This window comes from Pelecanus crispus, chromosome 20 (assembly GCF_030463565.1).
Source record: "Pelecanus crispus isolate bPelCri1 chromosome 20, bPelCri1.pri, whole genome shotgun sequence".
Lineage (NCBI taxonomy): Eukaryota > Metazoa > Chordata > Aves > Pelecaniformes > Pelecanidae > Pelecanus > Pelecanus crispus.
In genome coordinates this window covers 6,576,326-6,603,809 of record NC_134662.1, presented here as the reverse complement: position 1 = coordinate 6,603,809, position 27,484 = coordinate 6,576,326, and the positions used below count along the sequence as shown (strand labels likewise).

The window sequence follows — 27,484 nt, the reverse complement described above, 5'->3', positions numbered from 1 at the left end:
AGGGATGTACTGGCAAAATTCTCCTGCTTTCTCCTGTGTTTAGTTTCATCTTATCTAGTGCTTGTGCTTCTGCTGGATTAATAAACCTAATTTACAGATGCTTTTTGAGCTGTTGACAGTAAAAATTATTTAACTAAAGTTGTGGCTAAATTAGTGATGCTGAAGTCCATTTCTAATTCTCGTGACCCAATACCAGGAGATAGTGTCCTAGCCGATGAAGTCCGTACTCTTTGTAGCAGCTTTCTATAATCTCATTGCCCAAAGCTATGCTGTATGGTCCTGTGTAAGTGGTTTGATTTCCCCACCAACACCCCTTCCCCTCAAAGTTATTGTATACCTGCAACTTTAGTGAACTCAGTATAGTATTTCAGATTATCTCTAGACAAGCAAGTCTTCCCGCCATGAAAAAACATTGTTATGCTACTGTTTTCTGCGTGTACTAGCTCTGCCAGTGGTGCCTTTCTTCAGCGGAAGGACGGCTGATAGGCATTCCTCTGTTAACCTGCATACTGATTTGTGCATGAAGATCCCTTTCCTGTCTAGGAGTATTCTTGATAGCCAGATAGGACCTCTGAATTTTACCTCACATTTCCTGGCTTCTGGTTTTATAGATTCACTTGCAAACTAGTTTGTTCATCTTAATGCAAAAACTTGTAAACAAAGTTCTACATGCCAGCTGCTGTCAAATTACCCATTTAGAAGTCAATAAAGCTGGTGAATGGCGTTTGTTTTGTTGTTGGGTAGAAAATCCTCTGAGTGTACAGAGAGTAAATATGATCTGGTTTTGTGCAACTGGGGAAAAATCCAATTTGCCTTTCATTGTTCATATGCTTGTTTCTCTAAGGAAATTCAATATTCCTTTCTTTGTGATAGAACAAACCAGTTTATCTGAGGGACTGCCTACACAAGTACAACAATAACTATTTGGGATGGACTTGTTCCCATTTTTATAAATTAGTGCAAATAAAGTCATCAGACCAGACTTCTGGGAAATGTCGAGGTTGAGGTATCCCCTAGAAGATTTCAGCAGGGATTTTAGCACTTTATCTTATTGCGGTATTATTCACCTTCTCTTCTCAAATGCTTCCTCATGCAGATAGCTCGTTGTCGTGTGGTGGTTTATCTGATTTTCTGGTTATGAGCTTTGGCTGGTCAGCTTTGGTTTAGTCCTTAGTGGAGGAGTCCGAGTAGGTTGGGATTGGTGAAGCATCATTTTTAGGGGGAATAGGCTTTCTCTGTCTTTTGTTGTCATCAGCCCTCCTCCCCATCCTCTTAGTGGGAAAATGACCTTTTGTGGCAGTCACCTAGTCATAGCATCTGCAGATGAAAAACAACCTCTTATGAAATAAATTGAGCGCTGGCATCTGTCTGTGGAGCATCTATTATTTACTTTCCTTTGAGTGAACCGATAACTTCATTCATGAAGCGGGGGAAGAGTTGGGTAAAGGGAACATACATCATTTCAGATGGAATAGGGCAAGATGTGAAGGCGTCTCCTGGCCTAACCTAGAGACACTTGCTCAATGGCCAGTAGGAGCTTTAATTACTGCTGTAAAATCCAACTGCATGGATCCTTTAACAGAGTTATATTGGGAAGATAGGTGGGGAAGACTTTTATGGGTCGTTACTGCCTCTGTTAAAAATATTGCGACGTCTAGCTGTTCAAGAAGTGTTTTTCTTGTCGCAGCCATGTAAGAGACCTGCAGCGCCATGCAGATAAGATGAATGACAGTAAGCTAGGAGAAACAAGGACAAATGGAGCAAGTGTTAGGAAAGGATATCTCGGTAAGCAGTGCTGGCCTGGTGTCTGTAATAGGCTTAGCTCAATGCTGTACTTGATTTATGCTTTAAAGGCATCTTTTAAAAAGACCTTGCAGTAGAAATCTTGTGGTAATAATGATTCGGGTATCTGTTCAATTCTTCATTTTCTAGGGCTGCGGAATGCATTGACACACAGTAATACTTAGATAAGAGCTGCGCTTGCAAACAGGGAGCAGTAAACGGGGGTGGTCCAGAGGTTAGGGCAAACTAGTAATATAGAACGGTGGTCTCCAAACTTTTTTGATTGCACCCCCTTATCAGCAAAAAAATTTTGAGCGCATGTCCTGATATATGTATTATATTTATTTATAAAATCTATACATGTATTACTGTGCTAAAATATTATGTACATTATAAAACATACAGAAAAATAGAAATTTTAAAAAGGATAAAATAAAGATAAAATACTATTTCAAAGATATATTTTATTTTATTTATTAATGGTACAAAAGTATTTTAATCCTGCACCCCAGTGGATGGTTTTGCACACCCCGCTCTGGAGACTGCCGATACAGAAAACCTGAAATACAGAGTCAAGGCTAATGTAATATATTACATGTTTTTTGGCATGCTGTCCAGTTTCTTAGGGGTTTAGATATTTTCCCTGCAGGCAACATTCATTTTGGCAGACTTTCCGTTCCAGTCAAGAATTAAATAGTCCATAGAAATGACACAAGTCTTTTCTTTCTGAAGTGGGCTTCTCTAAGTCAGTGCTGAAGTACAGCTGAATACGTCTACAGCTTTCAGTCTGCCTGCTTGAAGGGAAGAATAATACCGTAATGTAATATGTTAGCCCAGCACCGGAGCTTTTTGACGAAAGGAGAAGAACACTCAATGTCCAGAAATCTTGGCATATGAAGCTAAGTGTTGCCTATTATCTTGAAACAGGTGACTGCAAAGTGAAGGCCCGTCCTCCAAAAGTGAAAGGTGAGAGGAAGAGGAAGCACCTTTTCCCTCAGCACCACCTGCAAGCGCCTCAGCCGCCTCTGCAGCAGCAGCCGCCACCGCTGCCGCCACCGCCCGCGCCGCAGCAGCCGCCGGCAGAGGACGAGGCGCCAGCAGCACGGCCACCGGTACCCCCAGCAGTGCCTGCGTCGTCCGCAGCAGAAAAGAGCCTGCCCTCGGCTCCCCTGAACATTATCCAGCCCTCGGAGGCACCAGCTGAGGAAGATGACTTTAAACCTCGGCCGATCATTCCCATGCTTTATGTGGTTCCACGGACCAAAAAGGTGGTGTTTGACAAGGAGCGCATGTCCTGCCAGCAGGCGTTTGAGCAGTTTGCCACGCAAAAGAGTCCAAGTTGGCAGGAGCAGACGGTCCCCATGGACATCCCTGTGAAGGAGGAGGAGAATGCAGAAGCAGAACATACAGAGGTCGCTGCAGAGGTCAGTGATTTACAGGTATGCATGACCAAGGAGGTGACTCTAAGATTTGCTAGTTTTAAGCAACGAGCTGAAGTCTGAACTTGGAATGAGAGGAGTGCTGAATTGTGCCTGAGCCTCCAGTGGAATGGTGCCATGCTGGAGAGCCACAGTGCCTGTACAGGAAGAGGGTGATTATTTTCTCACAGTTCAGTCCATCATTGCATTGATGCTAGCTGATTAATCGAACTTGTTGTTGTCTTCAAAAGATAAAATAGAGAATCTCTTTTCCTGCTACTAATAGTACAGATAGTACTGAAATGATCATCCCAGGCACTAGGCAGGAAGACCCAGCAAAAGCAAATGGCTGCTGCAGAGCAACTATTCTGAGAGTGGTAAAATCAAACAGTCCCAAGGGCAACTTGGTCACACCAACATTTCGATAATTCTTCCCCCTTGTTTCTGACTTCTCCAGCTTGATAGCATGTGCTTTACGCTTCCAGGTGTTGGCCTGCTGTACAGCATTGCCTAGGGATCTTTTCCATCATGAGATTTAGAATTGGAAAAGTTGGCAGAAAACCTTTTCGTGGACAATACAATTCATGGCACGCAATCTGTCACAGGCATCTCTTTTCTTTAGAGAGCGCTTTCCCGAGGACAGTTGCCAAAAGACGAAGGAGGAAAATGTTCAGGAATTAGCAGCAAGTCGGAGCAGTATTATGTAGCTCTGTTTTCCTGCATGATGCTGCTGAAAGAGCCAAGGAATGGCAAAGCGCTATTAAAAGTTGTGGGGATGGGGGGAACTGTGCGTTGCCATACCGGCGTGGCACAATTAGCATACCTTTCATGTAAATTTTTCTAAGATAATGGCTGCAGACTAGGGAGGAAAAGCCCCCTATGCTATGCTATGATGGGCTGCTGTAGGTACCTTCATCTCTGCTCAGTCCTGTGTAACACGGAGCGTACCTGGATTTCATTCTCCATGCTGTAGCACTGCTGCTTGTCTCCACGTTGGTGAACCAAAGCCCGTGGTACTGTTGATTTCTGGTGCAAACTCACTCGCCTGTAATGCGTTCAGTGCCCATCACCAAAGCGGACAGTGAGCCCCTGAGATTAGGATGCACGCGGTATTTACAGTGTTGGATGGTACACAGGGCGGTGGGTACCGTACAATATAAATATACTTGTCGTGAAACGCGCTGGAATGTTCTAGTAAAATGTTTCTGGTCCTACATGCTCTGTACGTAATTTTTGTGCTAGAGTTCCTCGCTGTTTATGTGATTGACCAGACTAAGCTATTGGAAATGGCAGACTTGAAGCTGTTCTGGGCTGTTCTGATTTTAAGAAAACACTGTAGTTTACCTTTACCCGACACCTTGAGAGATAGCATTGGCTCTGTCTGCTACAGTAATTGGCTTGGGAGGCTTAATTGATTGCAGCCAAAAGGCAGTGAAAAGTTTGCTCTGTAAATTCAAGAACTCTTTATGACAAGGATTCTGCCTCCCTTGTCCTGTACTCTCCTTTGCTTACCTATATATTTTGGAGTTCCCATCTTGTTCTGGTTTGTTACAGACTGCTTCTGCTTTTTCAAAAATTAAGATGGAGATAAAAAAGAGTCGTCGTCATCCACTGGGCAAACCACCAACCCGCTCCCCACTGTCGGTGGTTAAACAGGAGACCTCGAGTGATGAGGGTGAGTGCACTAGCATTAAGAACGCTCGTGTGTCTTGTCTGATCTGAAAAATCACTGAAGCCGTTAATGTAACTGGATGGCCTCAAACTTATTGTGTTACACTTAACTGATAGAAAATGCGGCGTGTTCCCATTTTGATAACCCAGCTGGAAACAAAATTCGTGTGGGAGGTGTCCCTTCTCACCTCCCACCCTTTTTTCTGTCAAGAAAAATACTTTGCTGGCTGCAGAGCAAGGCAGCATTTTGGGCAAAGGGAAAAAAAACAGTTCACAGCAAATAACATGTTAAAGTAAAAGCTCCTTCTTAGATACTGCATTAAAATGAGATCTGTTCACCTTGGAGGGTGGTGGGGGTTAGATCTGCTGTTAAGTGTGTGGGGAAAGTTATTTCTAACTTTTTGGTTGGCTTTTCAATTCATGTAAATGTTGGGGTCCAACTTTTCTTGGCAGATCCAGAAATGAGAATTAGAAAGTCTCTCAGTGCTTAACTGTACATCACTGATTTTTCTTTTCCCACATTCCAGTCACTGTGAATGCCATAACACTCTGGCCCAAGGAAAAAAAAAAAAAAAAAGACTCTTACCTCTCACTTCTCGAGTGGTGTAATTTACCACTTCTGGGTCTTGCCCACATTATAAAGTACTCGGAATATAGAAAAGTCCACAGTAAGAAGCTTTTGCATGCTGGGGCGAGTACGCAAAGGTGTAGTTGGCAGTCCCTGCTTTCAAGGTACTTACAACTTTATATTCAAAAGGACAGCATCTTTCCTGTTGATCCTTCAGAGAATATATCCATTGATTTTAGAGAAACTGTGTAGGAGGGGGATATTCTGTACATACGTAGCTCCATTCCCTTACCAAGGGTGATGCATTCGATGTCTTGCGTACGTGTAACGCGGCGTGAAGTGTTGAAAGGCAGCTGGGACTAGTTACCTTGTTTTGGTGTGAGACCTTGCAACAAACTTTGTGCTGAAGGATCCTCATTAGACAGATTCTTTTCGCTGTTTCGACGTTTTGGATGGTGTACGGGGACTTTGCTGGCTGACTCAGGAGCGGTTTTCTGTGAAAGCTGGCGTTTCTGGGGGACTGATTTACAGCGCTATTGGGCAAAATCTGATCAAACAGATTCTTCTCCTCCCCGCCCGGGAATAGAAGCAGCTCTCTGCACTCCTGGCTTTTTCAGGGCTAATGTGTAAGGATGATCTGGAGGCTGCGGTGAGGAAGAGTGAGCACGTAAATTAAAAGAATGCGTATACTACACTAAGATTCAGTTGAGACAGATCGTTGGCCTTTTCTACTTGCGTATAACTTGCTTGAAACGTAGGAGCCATCCTGAACGCTGTGTCTCACCTAGAATCCATCCTGGGATGAGTGAAGGTGATGACAACATACAACAGTCATTTCCTTTTTTCTCAGTCTGTCACTCTGGATTACGATGCCGGTTTCATTGATTTCACTGGTATCATAAATCCTTGCCTGTCTCCTGACGTGCTTTGACTAAAATTTGGAGAAACATGTGGTTTGGTTTTTGGCTCATGTCTTAAAATGTCATTAAAGGTGCTTGATTTCCTCAAAAGCTGAGTGGCGAGCTTGGCTTTGAAAGTTAAGACATCTTGAAAGTATCAATCTGCATACCCGAGGTCACTGGTCTTTTTAAATTTTGTCTGTGCCTTGCAGGAGGTGTGGACACGTGAGCACGTGTAGCTGCAGCCGGGACGGTAGAGCACGTCCTTGTAGATCTGTCGTTGCGAGGGCCGGCTCCGGCCTGGCACGCTGAACCGGCGGTCACCTCCTGGCACGAGCAGCACCGTGCTCGAGGCGGGAAAGCCCAACTCGCCCGCTGGCAAGGCTGCTCCTGTTTGTCCCCCTTTCCAGCACAGTCCTGGGCAGCGTTGCGGGAAAGGCGATGGTATTAGCAGTTATTGTTAGCCTATGGGTACCAGTTCCAATCCAAGATAAAAATAAAAATATAGTAAGAAAACAAAGACACGTTTTAGGAAGTAACCATCATTTGAAGCATGACAGACACACACAGACAGTGTTCGTCATCTCAAAAAAGATCGATTAATTACACACGATAAAATTTCCCGCATTGTCTGGCAAATATAGATCAGATTAGTTGGGGGGAACATTTAAAATCTGAGATGTAAATGTAGCCATTAGAGTTTTATTACAAGTTCCTCTTATCCTTTCTGGTAACATAAGAGTCTGAAAATCTTAAAAGGGAGGTAGAAATGTGGAGGAGGCTTAGGCTTGTTGAGAGCAGAACGTTAACTGCATATTTCCAATAATTAACAGTGAAGCAGTGAACAATTTGGTTTAATGTGCTGAGCTCTGGGGATAATGTTCCACTAATATGTCTTTGAGTTCCTCCGGCCAAAGCTGTTCTGGAAACTTTGCGGATGGACGACGCAGTGAGTGATTTACACTTAGTCTTGTGTGGAAAATTTCTTTAACACTTAGAGCGACTCAAAAGTCTTTAATAAGGAACGGTAAGAAACTTGGACCCCCAAACTGACACAAACGGATTCTGCGGTGGTTTAATCATAAAATGCCAAGGGCCTTTTAAAGGTTTTTTAAGAACAAAGAATTAGCAAACTAATTAGCACAAGCAGCACCTATCAGGGCCCCGGCAGAGCAGGAGGTGGTGGTGAATGCGAATTGCAGGCTTAGGGGTGTGCGCTTGATGGAAGCAGCTGTGAAGCAGCTGCAGAGCAGTAAAATGAAACCCTGGACGCAGGGTGTCTCATGGCCAAGCGTTGCGTTTGCAGGAACAGGTATGGGATGCGTTTTGGGAAGGATGAAACAGGCGTGCTGCTGCCCGGTGGGAACTGGGAGCTGGCCTAAGCAAACCAGCACGAGCTGCCTGCGCGTCTGTCTTGCGGAGAATGCGGCTCCGGTTGGAGAAGGGAAAGGGGGATTTCCTTGCCCTTTCGTCACGCATTTTGAACTTGGCTTCATTAAAGGGATGTTGCAGGTTTCCACAGCTAGAAAGTGGGGAGAGTTATGAAGGCAGTAAATCTAGATTCTCTTCTTTCTTCTTCCTCATGGCCGGTCCCGTTAGGTCCTCGCTGTCTCCATCGTGTCTATCCTACCCGTAAAGTGGAGGTTATCTCCATTTAAGGCAGTGTTTGAGACATACGCGCATGAGGAACCATGGATGAATTGAATGTTGTGCCGTTGAAACATTAGCAGTTTAACCCTACCTTGCTGCGTTTTGCCTCTACTGACTGTCAATTCTTTGGGGATTTTTTTTCTTTCTAGAAACATTTCCATTTTCTGGGGAGGAAGATATGAATGACCCAGAGGCTTTGAAATCTTTGCTTTCCCTCCAGTGGAAGAATAAAGCACATAATTTCCCAGCTGAAAGAAAATTCAACGCAGCTGCTGCCCTGAGCGAGCCATACTGTGCCGTCTGTACCCTCTTTTACCCGTATAACCAGGTAATTCCCGACACCGCGTAGGCGGACGCGGCAGTGGTGGGTGCTGAGTGTGGCTACTGTGTAAGTTATGATGCAGACCTTTATTGTGAAGAAAGAAGGCTCATACAAATTTGCACACCAAAGCGTGTTTGGATTTGGCAGAGGCAGGGGATGGAGCCTTTTTTGTTATCTTTCCTGGCTTCTCTGGCTTTCTCAGCTTTCATTTTTAATACATGCATAAAGAGCTTTAACTGCAAATGCTATTTCGTACAGAGACACAGTGCCATATTGGGCATGTGATCGCTCTTGTTTAGGGGTGGGCCTGGGCTTCTGAATATATGCAAACAAGCAGCAAAATAAAAATTTACTGAGTAAGCACATACATCATTTTTTGGAAACTTCCAATATGCTTTGGGATATGTTATATTTTGCCTTTCAGCTCATATCAGATGAATTAGTTATTTGCCCAGTTGTGTATTGATTTGTTCTTGGATGCTTATAGAGCCAAATCTGGCTTTGTGTGTCCACTAGGAATATGTGCCTTAGATGCATATATATGTGTTGGAAGCTTTTTCTGAGCAAAGCAGAGCCCACCTCCCCCTTCAATAAAATCTCTTGATTTATTATACAGCCTGAAAAGAAAATATCTGTTCTGATTGCTGGATGCTGTTGTATAATGGTTGTAAGGAAAACTGGGTACAGCTGGGCTGTTTTATTCCATTGTTTTTAACTCTGGTCTGCTACCAGAAACCTTGAAATGTCCTTCTGGAGAAATTCTTGCAGAAAGAGTAGGGAAGGATGCCAAAAGGATGGGAGAGGGGGAGGGAAGGTCTTGCTTTTATTAATATTTTCTCCCCCCCCCATTTGGTGTTTTCAACTGCAATTTAGGAATTTAGATTTTTACAGAAGAAAAACAGGGAACGCTTCTCATTATTCTAATGATTCTTTGAGCTTTCAGAATAAATTACAGATCCCGGTACAGGCCTAAGGAAGAGAGAGAGGAGCAAAAGGCAGGGGTGGGGGTGTGCATGAGAAGACAGGATTTAAAGTTCGTTATTTGTGCTGCATGGCGTCAGGTGTTGGATGACTTTTTTTTTGCGCGGGGAGTGCTCTGACTTTAAGGTTAAAATTGTGACCAGGAAAGAGGCGATTCCATATGAGGATATTTTCTCTTTAAGTCCTTACAGATGGATAAAGAAGCTGTCCCAGTCTCTGTAGGGGAGACCACCTCTTTCGTCCACCTTTCTAAGTGCGGACAGAAGACCAAGCCTCTGATCCCGGAGATGTGCTTTACCTCAAGTGGAGAAAACACAGAGCCCCTTCCTTCAAATTCATATATCGGAGAGGATGGAACCAGTCCCTTGATATCCTGTGCCAAATGCTGCCTGCAGGTTCATGCTAGTGAGTGTTCCCTTCTTCACCAAAGCATTTTGGGTATTGAGAAACCCACGGTCTCTTCGTATGTTGCCTATATTTGAATTCCTTCTGGGCATGCTTGCTATACCTGGCACTCCCACTGCCTTTTCTGGTACTAGTATGTGTGTATATTTGAGTCCCTCTTGGCAGATCTTAAAAATACACACAGATATTCTTTTTACTGTTTGTTTTGTTGGCTGATTCTTCTCTGTCTCGCAGAGAAGACTCTTCGTTATCTTTCATTTTTTGTAATAAAGCAGAAATCACGAAGCTGATTGCATTCTTCTCGCTTGTTCAAATATTGGTCTGCCGGGTGAGGTACTGTTCTTGTGTGCATCAGAGATGATGGAGTAGTTTCTGGGATATATTTTATTAGTGTCTGTGTTACTGTTTGTAGGAAGGGCACTTGATTACAAAAAGGAACATATGTCTGTTTGTTTCCCCGATAGTTATGTCTAAAAGAAGATCTGATTAATCCTGGTAGAGTGTACCTTCACTGTAGATTGTATGAGATCCAGTTAACATTTGCACTCGTACTAGGAGATGTGACAAATTAGTGTTCAGCTGTTTGATCTTGACAGATGGGAAAACTTATTTGACTTGCATCAGCTGGAATTACTTTTGTTGTTCCAATTTTAAAGTCTGCAGGCCACCGTGCAGCTCAGCATGACTGTCTCTTGTGGACAACTAGAATGCAACTTTTATTTCTGTACTGCATCCGTGATTATGGCCACTTCTGGCTAATAAGAGCAATGATGCAGAGTGAGCGTGAGGATAAAGACTGCTTTCTTACTTCACCAACTGCAGTCTCTAGCGATCAGAACAGAGAGGCTGCACCTTGTACATCCATATGTCTTCAATAGACTAGTCTGTCAAAATGGTTTCAGTGGCCAAATTCTATTTAGGGTCAGAGGGATGTGGGCAAAGTTAATCTGCAGTCTCAGGGTGTAGAGAAATTCAGCTTTCTGTTCCGGCTGAGCTCTACCCTTGAGGATAGGACAGAAGTTAGATCTAGTGTGATGTGGTCTCCAGTGTCTTGTTTCCTTGTCGCTGTTTGTACTTCTAGACTGTGATATCCCTTTGACTTTGCTGCAGAGAATCCATTTGCTTTTATTATAGGATTGCAGTGTTGAGGTGTATTTTGGTTAATCTGGCAGCTTGCTGTAAAACCAGTTGGCAGCCTACTTGTTATTGAGAAGTGCCCTCACCCAGCTGTGCCAGGTTATGACAACAGCAAGTACGTACGGAGAAGAAAGCTTTTGCGAAGGTTTCTGGGCTTTTAAGGGGTTGACAAAATCCATAAAAAGAGCATTCTTTTCTTGTTCCGTTAGGATCGTTGTTAATGGGACAATCTGGTGTTCAGTAAGCGTGACTGTTTCTCCCCTCAGATCCCATAGTCTGGCTACCTGTGGTCCTGGAGCAAGAAATCAATGCTGAAATTTCAGCCCGTTCTACGCCATTTCGAGCTCCAGCACTATTTCAGTTACGGGTGTCTGTTCTTCTTTCATCTCAGTTTCCAGATCAGTTTTTTAGACACAAGACCCCTGCTCATTTTCTAGGACTGGGCTGAATCTGCTTTCTTGATTTGCCATATGATGAAAAGAGGTTTCAGATGTGGAAGACAGCTGTGGATCTATATTATCGACTTTTTTTGACATAATGTTTATCTGGTTAAGTGGAAGATTTTTATAAATCAGGTTATTGTGGCAATCTCAGTGCTTTCTGAGTAACTTCTTTTAAGTTTAATTCAGTAATTGGAGACCCTCCAGCTGAAATTTTATGTTCAGTTTTGTTAGGATAGGTAAAGGCCATGGGATGAACTTTGTGTTACCTAGGATGCTGACCAGCAATTTGTGGTATGTTTAATTTTCTGCTACAGGCTTTCTTTGCAAGCTTGCGGAAATCACATAGATCCAATTTTTCAACAGTATTTGTATGTCTTGTCCCCGTTGTCTTCAGTGGCAAACCTCTCTGTCTTTTGTGGAATTTTAAGTGCTTTTTTGGTGTTATTTCCCTGTATTTATAGTGAGTATAATACCACTTTCTTTCTTTGGTTTTGCGGAGAAGTATGTAGGAGGATTTGGTGCTTGCATATTACGGTCATTGACGCTCTATAAAGTCAGATGTTTCTAACCCTTCATATAACCAGAAATTATTAGTCTAAATACTGTTAAATATGTGAAATACACGTATTTAATTTCCTTGCAGTATTAGTGGTTTTGTCCTTTCTCATAATACCACTTAGCAAAGATGACTGCTTCAATCATGCTAAAATTCTGTGCTCTTAACTGTTTTGATGTGAGTGCATTCCAGCAGTAGTAGCATCACTTTAGAGCCCTGTTCTTGCCTGAAGGATCAAAGTACTGCTACGGTAGTCCTTACAAAAGAGAAAAAAAAATTGTTGAGGGTTACCTCTGTGTGGTGATTCTGTTCATTTTTAGACCTGCTGGTCCCAAATTCTGTCCCCCTTCCCAAGGATGACTTTCCTTACAACTTTTGTCTGAGCCTGGAGTATTGAATATAGTTATTCAAATGCTACACCTGATTTCAAAGATGCTTCTGAATTGAAAAGTCAACAAGTCAGTACTACAGATATGTTGGCAAATCTCTGAGGGATATAACTTTCTTTGTTTCAGGCTGTTACGGAATACGTCCAGATTTGGTGAATGAAAGTTGGTCTTGCTCACGGTGCTCAGCCAATGCATGGGCAGCGGTAAGCATCTACTCTTTGGGAGACAAAATAAAGCTTGCTGTGGGAATTAATTAGATATTTCAGCAGAGATGGGTGGTGGGAGGGTGCAGTTTGCCTTTGCATCCCAGGTGTGGTGTAGTCATTTTTTGGGAAAGGTAGGCGGTCTGGCAGAGTTTTATGGTCCAGCTCTGATGGAGTTGTGTTCCTACAGGAATGTTGCCTGTGTAATCTCAGGGGAGGAGCTCTTCAGATGACCACTGATGGGCGGTAAGTGATGTTTTTAACTATTTTGTCCTTCCATACTGCATCTAATGCTCTAGCGTTGCGAGTTTGGTCTTGATGCTCGGTGCGACAACTAGTTTTGGCGTTACGGAGGTAATGGTTACTCACTAACTTGGCAGGATGAGCTTGAATAACTGTGCTGTCTTACACTCTGCACGAGGCTTCTCAATAGCAGAGGTAGCATGGCTCTGAACACTGTTAAATTTGGTTTATTCTCAGAGAAAAGTATTTTCAGAGAATGTTTAGTATCGTGCAAGATCAGATGCATAAAAAGGTTGATCCCTGTTTTTCCAGAGACATTTACCTTGTACGACCGTGATTAACAATCAGTTGGTAATGTTGCCAAGGCTGCCAACCACTGTAAATGTGCCTTGATACTGAGGGAGTCAGAGAAATGTTAACTGCCCTCTTGAGTATTTAACTCAAATAATGGCGGATTCTGATTTCTCTCTTCGCTTTTTTTTCCAGGTGGATCCATATAATCTGTGCTATTGCTGTCCCCGAGGCCCGTTTTCTCAACGTAATAGAGCGTCATCCTGTGGACATCAGTGCTATTCCAGAGCAGAGATGGAAACTGGTAGGTGTCTTTTACCTATAGAGAGTGTGTGTGAACAAGAGCCAAAAAAAAGAAAAAGGCTTTAAGCAGACAGAAAAACATTCTGTAGGATCATAAAGTAGCTGAGGTTGGAGGTGATGTTCTTGCTCTTATTTCCAACAAATGCACCAGGAAGCTGTATCATTTGGATGTCTTCTGAGGTACTGTCTCAGTGCTTTGACACACAAACAAGTTGTGATGACCAGATCTGCCTTTACTCTCTAGGAATGTGCTCTTACCCTGGGCAGAGCCTAGGGCAAGCATCCTTACCCACCTGGCGCTTGGGTCTAAGCTGCCCGAAAGCTTCATTTACTGAAAGTACTGCATAGCGGGAGTGTGAAGGGACATGGTAACTAGAAGGAAGCTGACATATTGCTGACTTGTTCATCTGTAATTTGACTCGTCTTTCTTTACAATAATTCTCTTTTTCTATCAAGAAATCTCTTGTAGAAATTAATAAACATTTCTTTGTGACCATGACTGCAAGGCGAGGCTCTGCAAAGATTTTAATAAAAGTCCAGCTACAGCTCATTATTTAGTTGCGTAGCCTCATCTGAGGGATTAGTAATGGATGATTCATTAGCTCAGAGCAATTAATCTTAGTGTTAGTTAATGCCCCATCACTATAGTGTGTTATTGCAAAATAAATTGTGCTTTTGCTGCTTTTTTCGTACAGAAGTCAGCTGGACGAGAGTTGGGAGTGTGGTACGGGGGAAGGTGAGGTAGCAGTGATGCATTGGTTAGCGCTGATGTATTTGTTAACTGCGCAGCCATATAGTGCCGGCAGCCCAGCCAGGGCCTGGCTGAGAGATTAGGAAGAATCTCTCTCGGCTTCCAGAGTTATTTCTCTGTTGTGCAAATGGGTTTTGTACACAAATGTAAATGTAAAAAGCATTCATTATTCAGGTGCAGTGATGGAGCAGTGTGTTGTGAGAGTGATAAATCTTGCAGCAGTGGTTCTTTATGGATCATCTGACATTTCTAGCATGCATCCTCTTCATTACCAGCACTTGTAACGATGAACTAAAAATCCTTTTACACAAGACTCACATTTATTGCTTAATGGAGCCTCACAAGGAAACATGACTTAATTCTTTAACTCTTCTGTTGGCTATCTTACAATCCTATAGAGCCAGGGTAGTATTAACGCACGTAAAACTGTTGCTTCATTCTGCTCGGCAGCGTTGGCTACGCCACCCAAAGCCTCTGCACAGACCTGCTGCGCATCCTTCTGTTTCGTTCCTGAATTAAAGCTTCATAGTTTTGTTGATTTCTTCAGCGTTGTATTCTGTTCGCACCTCATGTTTTCTTCATGTCTCAGGAAAGGTATATGAAGCACCTTGAATTACACAGTCTAATGATGTCATTTACAGGCACGTATTCCGTATGTTGAAGTTAGCAAGAGCCTGGCTTGTAGCTCAATTCTTGTCAAAGCCTGGCTTTAAGCACTTCACTTGGAAAGTGTTAGCATGGATGGTGCTACACACTGCTTCATCACAATCAGAGTAACTTTTCTAGGGGCGTAACGCTGTTTTATTTCTGCCAGGGTCTGTCGTGACTCTGCCAGCAGGGCATGTTGGCTGGTCCAGGTAGCTTTGGGCACAGGTTCAGGTCTTGGTCTTGAGCTTCTGTCAGCATGCCAGTGTGATCCCTCTGTAAGATGTCTGGTGCCCCTATACAGCTAGCCCCACTGTTAGGATGCAAGAAGCAGACTTTCAGCCTAATTACTCACTGTTCAAGAATGTCACCAGGTAACTATTGTTGTGTTTAGACTGATTATAAAAATCTTTCTGCTCTGTTGGTCTATACTTGTGAACGCCTTTAGAGTATGTATGCACGCACCATCACTGTCTGCTGAAAACAGTTGGTGGTGTCACCACATACATTGTGGCTTTATGAGTGTCGTTTGCTACAGGAAAGAAAGCAAATAAATTATCTTGAGCTAAAATTGAAATGGGTTTTAGAGATATGAGCTAGGTAAAGATTAAAAAAAAATTAATTTGGATGGCAGAATGTAAAGGCAGTGGTGCTTATAGCAGCAGCATTGGTGCAGCGTGTGAAGAAGTACAAAAGAAATTTATATTGGCTAAGACTGTGTGAAGAAACACCTAGGAGCCATTGTAGAGACCTGTAGGATTCTTTATAGGAATTTGCAGGTAATTCATGGAATACATGGGGAGTCAATGGAGGAGTTGGGGGGTGTCTTTTTTGGAGGTGTGCAGCTGCATTTAGGAAGATAAAGTGAAGGTGACTAAAAGGTGGTGGTGTTGGATCTGATGACTTGGGCAATGACGGAGTTGATGCAGTATGGATAAAATTGGAGAGATGGCCTTTGTTGCTGAAAAAGATGGAAAAGGAGAGAAGGAATGATATGAAGGCTGAGGACAGTTGAAGTGAATGGATGAAGGTAATGAAGGAAAGAGGGGGGTAGGGGTTATCTGTGGTGTTTTTTGTTTTTTTTTTTAATATGTTTGTATTGTTTAAGTTACTGTGGGAGGGCTGCGTTAACAAGCAGTTGCAGCGATCTGTTTAAAGAGTATCTCTTGTTCTTTGAGCGTGCACCAGGCCTTCCCTTTCAAGCACAGACTTTTCAATCCAGTTGTAGGTATTGCATCATTTTAAAGAGTGCAGTTTGCATGCTTCCTGATTAATGGTGTATTATGGGCCTGTGCGCGTAAATTATTTATGACGTGGAAATTTGGAATAATTAGCTGTCATTCCTCAATGGAGTAAATGAATTGCAGTGTTCATCATGCAGGAGACAGCCCATTTCTTACTCTCAGCTATGACCCAACTCTCCAGTGTGCATTTATTTTCAAGATTTTTCTCCTGTGCTTTAGACCTCCTCTCTTCCTGCTACCTCCCCTCCCACAGAAAATGTCTTTGAATCTACACGTGCTGCTTTATCTCAGCACTGGGCACCAGTGCTTCTGTCCGTCCCATCTCCCACACTTCCAGATCTTCTACGTTTTCGCTCCTTCCACCATCTTCTACATTGCAGTCTCACTGTAGCTCACATTTTTCTTTATCCTTTGATCGTATTTGCTCAGAATATTCCATTGGTGTAGCTCTTCTGCTTATCACAAGGAGTTTGTCTTGCCACTGGGGCGTCATTAGGTGCGTGCTAATCCTTCTGGCTTGGAAGAATCCTGTTCGCATCGGTAAAGGCAGATTCCTGATCCTGGAGGGTTAATGCTCCCGTGAGAGGCAGTATTGAGCACACTGTATATCAGCAGTTGTCCCTGCTGGCGGCAGAATTGGGTATTGACAGTTTAATAATGAGATCTCGTTGCTATTGACTTGCTTTCAGTGCTGTGTTCCTGCTGCGCACTTTGCTGTGGTGCTTATCTAGCTTTTGAACATGGTTTACAGAGCAATAAAGGCATAGCTTATTAAATACTAAAACCACATTCTGGCAACGCTAAGGCTCCGGCTTTGAATTTCCTGGCTTTTGTTAGTTTAAGTAAAAAGGCCAAATTAATCTTTGGTGTAAACATACTGACTTCAGTTAATTCACAGGAAGTGAACTTGACTTATTTCATATACGTGTGGGGCAGACCCCCGTCAGAGAGGCGTGATGTTGCACAGAAATTGGGGAGAATGCATCTCCCTTTTTTTCGCATGTCTTGCTTTCAAGGAAGAGAGAAGACTCTTTGGAGAAGGAGTGCTCTTTTATTTGTCTTGGCAATGTGTTGTAGCTAGCGCAGGTGGGGCCCTGGCTCTTAGCTATGATAACACAAATAAAACATAACATTGAAATTTGGCAATTCTTATTTTGCATTTACTTGGACAGTTTATGATACGATACCACTGTTACTATTTTTGAGGGTACTCTTTCAAGTTAGCTCAGACCTAGAAGCGGAGTGGATTTGTACTTCTGGGGGTTGTATTGGCTTATTGTGCGACATCAGGCAGCTTACATTCCATTTCTAATCCCATGGGATGTAGTAATTCATACGGATCTTAAAATTTAGGCCGTGTGTTCTGTAATGTTGCATACTTTGAGCACTGCTTTAGTGGGAGTGAGGTAAACGAGAGGCCATGAAAAGTGAAAGAGGGAAAAAAAAGGCTCTGTTTAATATCAGACGCTGCAGAGAGAAAAAGAATCCGTCATTCATAGTATCCTAGTATGTTTATAGGACATTTATGTTTTGATGATGGATTGGGAGGGAGGCAGGCGGTCAGACCTGGGGGGCAGTGGCTGGAGCAAACCGGTGCAATGTGCTTTGGAGACGGTCATCTGAAATGCACACTAAAAATTACTGCTTGCCTCTGTTCCTCCTTATATGTGGAAATTATTTCTTTGTAATAAATAAATTACATAGCTGTGTAGTCAGATTCATGGGCGTATAATATCTCTCAGGATTTTATTTATACGAGCCGTTCATTCTAACAAGTAAAACGCACGTTCGTCTCATGGGTGTGATGCTAATTTTTGCCTGGTTTGCCTTGTCCAAGCCTCAGCTACAGTAAAGAAGCTGCCATTGATCAGTGACAGATTCCCTAGACTTAAAATGTTAAAAGCAAAGAATGGTGTTTCCAAATAGTTCCCTGGAAACATTACACAAGCGTCCAACTTAAATTTCTTTAGATTGGGATTCCCAAAACCTGGTCTCCTGTATTTCTGAGGGGCTGGAAACAGGAATCTGGTGGTGTTAGGGAATGAGGAAATGTATCTTGCTTCCCACTGACACCTAATGCTTGCTGCCAAGTCTACAGTGCCATAGGCTTATGATTTTTAGCTTTGGAGAAATTTAGATTTCTTTTTAAAGTAGTCACACATCCTAAGTTGATTACCTGTCCCCACCAAGTGCTGTCTGATTAGCTTAGCCTAATAACTGGATCTGCTTTGCAGAAAATGAGTTTAAAAAATACTGAAAGATTTCATACCTTTTCCCCCCCTGTAATTCTGGTGTTTGGTACAATGGTTTTAGTTCTTCTGTTTGCAAAACAGTGACTGAATTATCTACAATAGCTAACCTGACATGGATACCAATAAAATATTTACAGTACACATGTAGTTTATGTGCGTAAAATAAACATACAATTTTATTGTTCCATTATATAAAATTATATTCTAGTAGATCTAATAGGTATAATGTTCCATTAAATATAATAGAACAAATTATTACACAGTTATTCTGTGTTCTGTTCTTTCAAAAAACCAGAAACATTATCTTCTAGCAGCGTGTCTGTGAAGATCCAGCTGCTGTTTGAACTAACAGAGGTGCATTCCATATATCTAAGGAGGATGAGTATTGAGCCGTCGCGGTTCTCTGATAGCGCTGATGTGTGTTTGCCTGGTTTGCCCTCCCTTTCTCTCAGCCCTCCAGTGAACATAGTCTCAAATTGGATTTAAGTCTGCTTCACCGTCCAGCGTGGTTCTGGAGGGCTGAGTTACTGGTAGGTGTCGTCGTGCGCAAGGGAATGATAAGTCAGTATCTGCTGGAGTTTCCTGGCTTACGAGTGATTCTAGGCAAGCGCTTATAGGCAATTCTGGAAGTGTTGGACTTGACCTCTCAGCAGCAAACGTCACTGTTTTTGGCTGTGGCTTCTGGGCCCTAGACACCAATGATACGAACTTTTCCACCATGTCAAGTAGCAGGGTGCCATGTGTTGCGTTAAAGCTGCTGTTGACTGCCTGCATAACGCTGACCTGTGTTTCTTTTCAGAAATGCGTGTACTGTCGGAAACGGATGAAGAAAGTGTCTGGTGCCTGCATCCAGTGCTCGTATGAGCACTGCTCCACATCCTTCCACGTGACCTGCGCGCACGCAGCTGGCGTGCCCATGGAGCCAGACGACTGGCCCTACGTTGTGTCCATCACTTGCTTCAAACACAAAGCAGCTAACCAGAATGTATGTGGTTTGGTCTGGGGGTTTGGGTTGGGTTGGGTTGGGTTTGGGCGGTGGTTGGGGCTTTTGGGGTTTGTTTTTGTTGTTGTTGTTGAACAGTTCTCTGCGCCTATATTTTTGACACAGCTTTTATGACTGCAAATTGCAAATTACTCCTTTTTCTCTATAACACAGATTCAGTTTCGAAGGGAAGTGACCCTTGGGCAGACTGTGATCACAAAGAACCGGAATGGACTCTACTACAGATGTAAAGTGATTGGCATGACAACACAGACTTTCTATGAAGTAAACTTTGATGACGGTTCATACAGTGACAACGTTTACCCAGAAAGCATTATTGTAAGCAGCTCTCTGTGGAGACTATTACTGTTATAGATGAGTACAAAGTGTAATGCCTGCATTCCTCTTCTATGCGCTTTGGGGTGGAACAACGAAGTAAAACTTTAAAAAAAAAAAAAAAAAAAGAATTAAAAAGTAAAGTTGCTGCTTGCATAGAAAAACTCATACTGCTCTTCATTACTGTTCTTCTTGTTTACAACATTATCTCATTTCAGTTTTTTTGTTCCTTTACAAAGATGTGATTTTGCGATATGCAGATGACTTAACAGAAAGCAATGTTTGTTTTAAGTTGCATCGTATTTGTTTTGTGGTTGAACAATCTCTTATTTTTCAACTGACAAGTGTGATTCATGGGGGAAGCAGATTGTCTGTAAGCACTTCTGGTTCAAAACAGGGAATTCACTTAATAGAAGGAATGTCTAGAAGAGGCTGACTTGTCAGCTCATGCGTTCTCTTCCTGATTGTGCCTTGATTCACCATGTGAAACAGAGCAGGTCACCCTGCTTGTTTTTGTTGATACAGGAGATCTGATGTTTAGGGATTTGTAATGCGAAGTTTCCTAGAACTGAGTACTGTCACCAGAAGGAGCTGCAAGTGTTTATTTCTGGTCTCTCACTGGTTAATGGTTTTGTCTGAGATGACTGCAATTAATCACAAGTGCAGAAACTGTCTTATACTTAATTATAGTGTTATGTAGCAACTTCCTTGAGTGGTGATTTTAACAACCTCTTCACCTAGTTCTTGAGCTTTGTTGGTGTTGGCTGTCTGACCTCTTCCACTCTATGTCTTCAGAGCAGAGACTGCCTCCAAATGGGACCCCCTCCAGAGGGTGAATTGGTTCAGCTGCAGTGGACAGATGGAATCATCTATAAGGCCAAGTTTATTGCAGCCCAGATCAGTCAGATTTACCAGGTGAGTGTGGAAGAGTACCCACGTACTTCATGTCAACGTGTCTGATCGTTGCTCAGATTGTGTAGCTCACTAGTGTTGAGCGCTTGCTCTGGTCGTGAAGGGAGAATTTGCCTTCTGAAATTAATACTGCTGGTAGTCTAAAGAGAAATATAGTGTTAAAGTAGGATCAGGGTAAAGGTTTGCTGTGGCAGAATGTGGATGTACGGATAGACGTATGTCTAGACTGTATCTGCTTTTAAAATATAAAATAAATTTGCCCTTCTTATAGCTCAGGTCTGACCCGGGTCAAAAGTGACCTAATGGAACTAATCTCTGGAGGCTGTCCCATGGCTGGAGCTGAGCTCGGCGTCTGTAGTTCCCCATGAGACAGTATCTACATAATCACAACCTTCCTCGACGCTTTGAGAGGAAGTAAGGGAAACGATGGGTCAGGAGACTGCTTCAAGGCGGGGAATAATCCTCTGGTCACGGGAGGGTACTTTGTGGAGCAGCAGCAGCATGTGGGAATAATGTCCTGCTGCTGCTGTGTGAGGAATTAGAAACCTCAATCTCCAGTCTCATGCGGTCTCGCCATCTCTGTTTTTAAGGCGAGAAAAACAGCAGCCAGGTTTTTTTTGACTCTGAGTCTGTTCCACATATGGGATTTTTGTTGGTGGAAGGTTGTAACAGTCAGTAAAGGAAGATTTAACCTGGTACGTAGTGTTAGTATTTCAGCACAGAGGGCTTTATAAAAGGCAGTACGTTCATTTGATTAAACCCTCCTTAAATGGTACCAAGAAGTTGAAAATTGTAGTGATTTGGAAAGTACACTTTGTACACATCCTTTTGAAAAAATATATGCTGAAATTTGCAAATAATTGTTATTTTTAAGAGATTAATGCCCCTGGACAAAAGGCAAAGGAAGTCCCATATCTTGTATTTGTCTGAAATGGGGTTCTGATTTCTGTCCTTTCTGCACAGAGTTGTTTCGTATCTGTGTGCGAAGAGCGCAATAACCCGCCTTGTCAGTTAACAGTCTTTTTGGTGTGTGTAATGGATGTTAACTGCTTCAGAGGACGTGTGATCTGAGGTGATCCTGGTTTGAATAAGTACAATATATAGTTCCAGAAAGATCTATCGTTATGCATGCTTGCCAGTTTAATCACAGTATAGGAAATTGTCATTGATTTCTCAAAGGTACAATAATTTGAAATAGGCTATTCCACTGATAGTGCCAGATGACAGAAAAATATGCACGAGGAGCCTGTGTTTTTCAAATCATGCAGTTACCAATAAGTAAAGCTCTTCTCCATGGGGAAAATAGCCTGAGCAGCTTTCTGCATTGGTTCTCTATGTGGATACTTTTTCAGTACTTATGGCGCGTTTCTTTTATCTGTTTTGGAATAGGATTATATTTAAAAACACAGAAACAGTTCTGTTAGGAAATAAGCGTGTTCATAGCAAGACAGCTTGGATTAGCTTTTGCATTTTAAATTTGTCTTATTTTGCAGTAGCTTCCCAGCTCACATCTCCAAGTCTGTATTTTGTGTGCTAAGATTAGATGTGTGTATTTTTTTAAAAAACGGAGCCCAAATGACTGTCTTGTAACTTGCTCTGATGTGTGTTCCTAACGAGGGTCTAACCCATATCAGTAATTTGGCACTTAAATAAACAAGGTCCAACCGCTCCGTGATAGTTTAAGATGGCACTGCCCTCAGTCGCAAACCCTGCCTTCCTACTAGAAGTTGAGCCCGTGGAGTGGAAATGGCAGACAGCAATCTGCTTGTGCCTCTGCTGTTAAGCTTCGTAATCCGTGGTCCCTTCTGGCTGTTGGTTGTGGTGCTCTGTAAAACCGGAGTCATTGGGAGCAGCAGCACCCCACCGCCTCAGCGGGGCTCGGCAGAGCCCACCTTCCGAAGCCCCTTCTCCCAGCGGATGCGTGCTGCGCAGGGACCTCGGCAGCCATCGCTGAGCTTGCGTACCTGAGGAGCTGCATGGGCGGCGCGGGGCATGGGGCGCGAGCAGAGATGCTCGCTTCCTTCCGAATTTGTCCAGTCTGAACCTGACATCCCGTATTAAGCGGTGGTGTATGTCCTTCTGCATTAGCCAGAAAAGCGTAGTAAGTCTTGAGCAAAGGAAATGAGAATCTCTTAAAAACTTTTAATAGTTTTAACATTTTTATATGCACGTTTCCATGAATAAACGTTCCTGTAACATCTGATGCATAATTCATGAGATAATCAGTGCTTAGCAAAAAGGGTTTGACGTGAGGAGGTACCACCGTTTTTTGTACCTGGCTGACTATTTCTGCTTGTTAAAATACAATATATTTCAGTAGCTGGAGTTCTTTCCTTATGACGTGTGAAAACGCTTTGTTTAAGATGAAAGAAATTCTTATTACCATATTGCCTGAATACAGCGCTGCCTTTTATTGTAACTGAAAAGCTGCTTTTCTTAGGATTTGAATCAAAAATCAGTGTCAGTGTCTAGTGCTCTGACTGGGAGGAGGGAGCAGAGGTGCTGATCCAGCTGTAGTATGGACATTTTAGGTTCCACAGGAGCACTGAATGAAACCACTTGGGCCAGATAAGACAGGGTGCCTGAGCAGCACTGGAACCAGCACTTTTTGGGTTGAGCATCCTTAACACAGCTGAGGGATGCTCACTCTACAGCAATCCTAGAGACACGCAGTGCCAAGAACGGGATCATCCATGGGAGCTGGCCCCTGGTGCTTCCTTGGTATTCCTGTGGCGGGGCTGTATGTGGCAGTCTGGGAATGGACTGCGGTACTGTAAACGTAGAGGCCAAGTTCTTATTTCATCTTCTGCCCACTCTACAGGTCGAGTTCGAAGACGGTTCCCAACTAATGGTAAAGCGTGGTGATATTTATACCTTGGAGGAGGAGCTTCCCAAGAGAGTGAAGTCTCGCCTGGTGGGTATCAAAATTGCAGAAAGAGTAGAATGGCTGTGACTTGCAGTAGTCATTCACATTTTCTTAGCGTATTGTTTAGACATTAGGTGAATGCAGCCTCCAATTTCTGTGGCTGTAAAACCACTTGTCATTCACAAAATATGTAGAGTAGAAGAAATCCTTGATGTAAATGCTTGAGAAGCATTTAAATGATTTTTCCCTTTCACATGTTCAGATCTGATTTTTGTTTTCTCTCTGGTTAAAAGATTACGTTCATATCATTTTACACCATATGAATTCAGTTACGTGGACTGCCGGTCTTTCTGGACATTCTGTCTCACTTTCATCAGAAGTGAGGTGCATTCGTCTACAGCGAAGTGGTTTCTGGAGAACTGATTAGTGACATGGGACCAAACCTGTGTTTCTCACCAAATAGGAGATTTAGACCATAGCTCGTACCTATAAAGCTCTTAATCTAAAAGATCAGGCTGTCTTTAACTGCATGTAATGGAATTATTGAGCCTAGAAGATATGAGGCATTTACTAAATAGCTTTTTTGGTTCCAGACTTCCTGGGTGTTTCAAACCCGGTGCTTTCACCTTTAAAGCCATTCCATTTAAACAAATGGTGAGACTGGTTTCCGTGCAAATGGAGAATATACAGTTTTCTTCTTCATTCTAAATATCTGTTATGTCGGCCACTGCAGGACAGGGACGGATCCACAAAGTTCACCTGTGATAAGGTTGTGGGCTTCTGTCTCTTCTAGGAGACAAAGATATTGCCTTAGGAACTGCTGTGCCAAGTTAAACCGGTGATTCGCTGACCCTGTGAATCCATGGCCACCAGCAGAAGTGTGAGATGCGCATGGTCAGAAATGGCCTGGCGACGGGCAGTTCTGTGGAAGAACTGATGACAGTTCTGAGGAAACTTTTGTTTGCTTGTGCATGAAATCTTCAAGGGTTTTACCTAAAAAACCCTTGTAAAATGCTTTCTGTAATGTAGCTCTGGATGGCTTCTCCATCTTGTTTGAAGTTATTTATCTCACTAAGACCTCATGGCATAAATTTTAGAGGTTAATAATAATTTACCTTGTTATCCTTGAAAGATCAGAAGGTGGCAAAGATGATCAGAATTAATTTCTAAGATGTGCACAATATGCCAGGTTATTTAAGCTTGTATAATAATAAAGACAACATATTGGAGCCCTGAAATCCAGGATTTGGAAAGAAACATATTCTCTGCAGTGGAGACATCAGACTTTATAACAGTTCCAGGGAAAGGAATGCAAGTTGGACAGTGAATAGAAGGTTTTGAGTCTGGCTGAAAGCTATGGCTTCTGTCATGTACTTTCTGCTGCCAGAAGTGTTAGACTGTGCTCTGTGGAAGTGATGCTCACAGTGCTTTCACGCAGAACAGCAGAACAAAGGCGCAAAACGATAGGAGATAATAATTTCTACCAAGAAATGCATCTCATTTGAGAGTGTAAGAGCAGGACGAACAGAAGCAATTGTTTGTACAGTGATGCCCAAATGCTTTCTTTGGGTCTTTTTTTTTTTTTTTTTAAAGACATTAGGGAAACCCCAATTTCCTCTGTGCCTTCTACTGGGAATGAAGTAACCTGAAGAGGCAGAGGAGGATAGGAGCAAACAGAGAACTGGCAAGGCAGGAGCTGAAGAGAAAGATAGTCTGAAACAGAAGGAAGGCAACTCGAGGGTTTCTCCAGTTTGGTTTCAGAAGCCCAGAATTTTTAATTTCAGCTATGTGCTTTGCATGTTTCAGAGTTAATTTTCTTCTACAGAAATACTCTGAACCAAATTGTTCACTTGCTATCCCTGCTGTCTTGTTACGCAGGCGTGCTCCATGGTTTTCACCCGTGTCTCTCCCTGTTTTCCTGCTGTGCCTCTAATGATTGTACTTTCCTGTCTCCTGCAGTCCCTCAGCACTGGGGCCCCTCAGGAAGATGTATTTTCGGGAGATGAAGTGAGAGCAGCCAAGCGCCCCCGGCTGGGGAATTCAAGAAATCCCGAAGAATACGGACAAAACCCAGATTACTTGGCCTTTATGGAGAGCCTGTTGCAGACACAGTACCAGCCTGGAACTCAGAGCAACCTGTTTTAACCAGGATTAATTAAGAATATTAAGTTAACCCTTTTCAAGCCTGTGGAAAAATAACCAGGAAACTGTGGAATAGAAGACCATCCTTGTGCAATAGCCTGCTGTGAATTCCTTTCATCTACTCTTGGTTTGGACGGCAAGAAAATCCCGTCTGGCTGCACGCTACCTCTACTTTGCCAGACATTGCTGACCAGTAGAATAGGGAGCTTGAAAAACCGTCAAGACAGCATTTCACACGGAGACTTTGGAAGAGTTAGTACTAACGGAGCTTTGTGACTGGCTTCTTTTTATGAGGCTTGGAAAGGGTTAAAATTTGACAAAATGACTTTTTAAAAATATGTCAAACTCTTTTGTCTTTAAAGGTGCTATTACATTGACTACTGAAGCAGCCTTTGGAATTGTGTTTTCTGTACATAGACGTCAACTTTGTGAAGTTTTCTATAAATGAGCTTATTAAAAAAAAAAAAGCAAACAAAAATAGGAAAACAAACATTTCCACAAAACATTTTTCTAGATTATGGCTTTAAAACAGAAAATAAACAAAATCCTCCCCTTCACCCCCAAATGAAATGTGACTAATACTACAGCGGGGAGAGAGAGAGAGCAAGAGCAGATGTCCTGGAAAGTTCTGGGTTCTTTTTTGTAAAGAAACACTATCTTCTTTGTAAGCTGGGGAAGATGGGGAAAGAAATGTTTCATAGCTGGGATGTTTCTTACCGTTAGTTCTCTTAAAGACATGTGATAGATACGTGCATTTCTGCCACGTCACCAGGAAGGGACTTAGGGAAGAAATGGCCAGGTTTTGGTCATTCTTGTTATCGCCCTTCCCCATCTTTGCCATCACAGTTGCTTTCTAGTTAAAAATCAGCATGGCTTTCAGTTACGATATGCCACTCGGTTCTGGCAAGTGTTCTGTTGCTGCTTCTTGTGTTAGTTCCTTTACGAGCCATCCCCCTTCCCCGCTGCAGACTAGAGCATCGAGGGATTGTTCTAGCTCTCTGGTAGGCATGTCTCCCATAGGAACCTTTTTCTTTTCTTTGTCTCCTTTTTTTGTTGGGGTTTTTTGGGTTTGTTTTTTTTGGGGTTGTTTTTTTTTTTTTTTTTTGAGTTGTGCTCCTTACAGTTGTGAGAATCATTCCATGACAGAAGCCTGGGAGGTGTTTGTATGTTTTTCTTTAATCCTATTAAAGAAGAAATTCCCCAAACGTCTTTGATTGTTGTGACATCCTTTACTTAAGTAAAGACTGAGCCTGTGAGATACTCCTGGGGAAGAGGAATGCAAGCCCTTCATTTGATTGGACTCAGTTCACTGAGAATTGAACGAGCGTTAAAGGCAAAAACAAATCCTGAAGTATTGAGTGGGCAGCTCCCGCTTGAACACTTGAAAATCACCTCCGCTCAAAGAGCTGTTACGGAGCAGTGTTTTGTAAAAGCGCGTGATCCCAAACCCTGCTGAAGGCGCTGGGAAGTCTTCCACTCACGCTGGAGGGCCTGTCCGTTCAGAGGCAAAGCAAGCGGCAGCCCTGGAGCAGAGCTGGGAAGGGGCCGTGGGTGAAGGGGCAAGGGCGCGCGGTGCCGCGATGCCTGGGCCGGCCAGCAGCCGCCGTGACAGCAGCGCTATCCACAACTCTGCCAGCAATCTTTTCCACTTAATTCCCTGAAATTACTGGACAGAGAGACACGATAGTCTTTCTTCTTTTTTTTTTTTTTTTTAAAGCCCTTTTGCAAGGTGCTCATTGTCCTGTGGAGAGGTTTTTAAGCAACGCTGTAGCTGGATCTTTAAGGGAATAAGTGGGAAGGATTTGTGGGCTAGCAGATGGTAGATTAGCGTCTTAAGAGACTCGATGGGTATTAAACTGTCCTAGTGAAAGAGTGGAGATAGAATAAAGCAATTTTTTTTTATTTTGATTTTTGTTCTCCCTTGAGAGAATTGGAGTTCCCTTTATTTCTTACTGCCTCTGCTACGGGTTATTTTCTTTGTGTGTGCGTGTCTGCGTGCGTGTGCACGCGTGCGTGTTTGTAAGACGTTTCAAACAGGGTTTTTTTATTTCTGAGTTTTCGACGTTTTCGATAGATGTCTCCAAGAATAAAAA

General features: G+C 42.9%; 1 protein-coding gene across 2 annotated transcripts in view; it reads left to right on the top strand.

Moving 5' to 3' along the window:
- The window catches only part of KDM4B (lysine demethylase 4B), a 92,582-nt gene extending 65,663 nt beyond the window's left edge, over nt 1-26,919 (top strand). Inside the window, exons 12-23 of one of the 2 annotated variants that reach the window (XM_075723530.1) lie at nt 2,710-3,206; nt 4,755-4,875; nt 8,138-8,316; nt 9,474-9,696; nt 12,348-12,424; nt 12,615-12,670; nt 13,154-13,262; nt 18,953-19,138; nt 19,310-19,474; nt 20,267-20,386; nt 23,205-23,297; nt 25,209-26,919. In XM_075723530.1, coding sequence (XP_075579645.1) covers nt 2,710-3,206; nt 4,755-4,875; nt 8,138-8,316; nt 9,474-9,696; nt 12,348-12,424; nt 12,615-12,670; nt 13,154-13,262; nt 18,953-19,138; nt 19,310-19,474; nt 20,267-20,386; nt 23,205-23,297; nt 25,209-25,394 — 2,012 coding nt within the window. In that variant the 3' untranslated portion in view covers nt 25,395-26,919. Of the gene's footprint in view, nt 1-2,709; nt 3,222-4,754; nt 4,876-8,137; nt 8,317-9,473; nt 9,697-12,347; nt 12,425-12,614; nt 12,671-13,153; nt 13,263-18,952; nt 19,139-19,309; nt 19,475-20,266; nt 20,387-23,204; nt 23,298-25,208 lie in introns of both variants that reach the window. The other variant, XM_075723529.1, reaches the window with a different exon arrangement.
- The last annotated feature ends 565 nt before the right edge of the window (nt 26,920-27,484 follow it).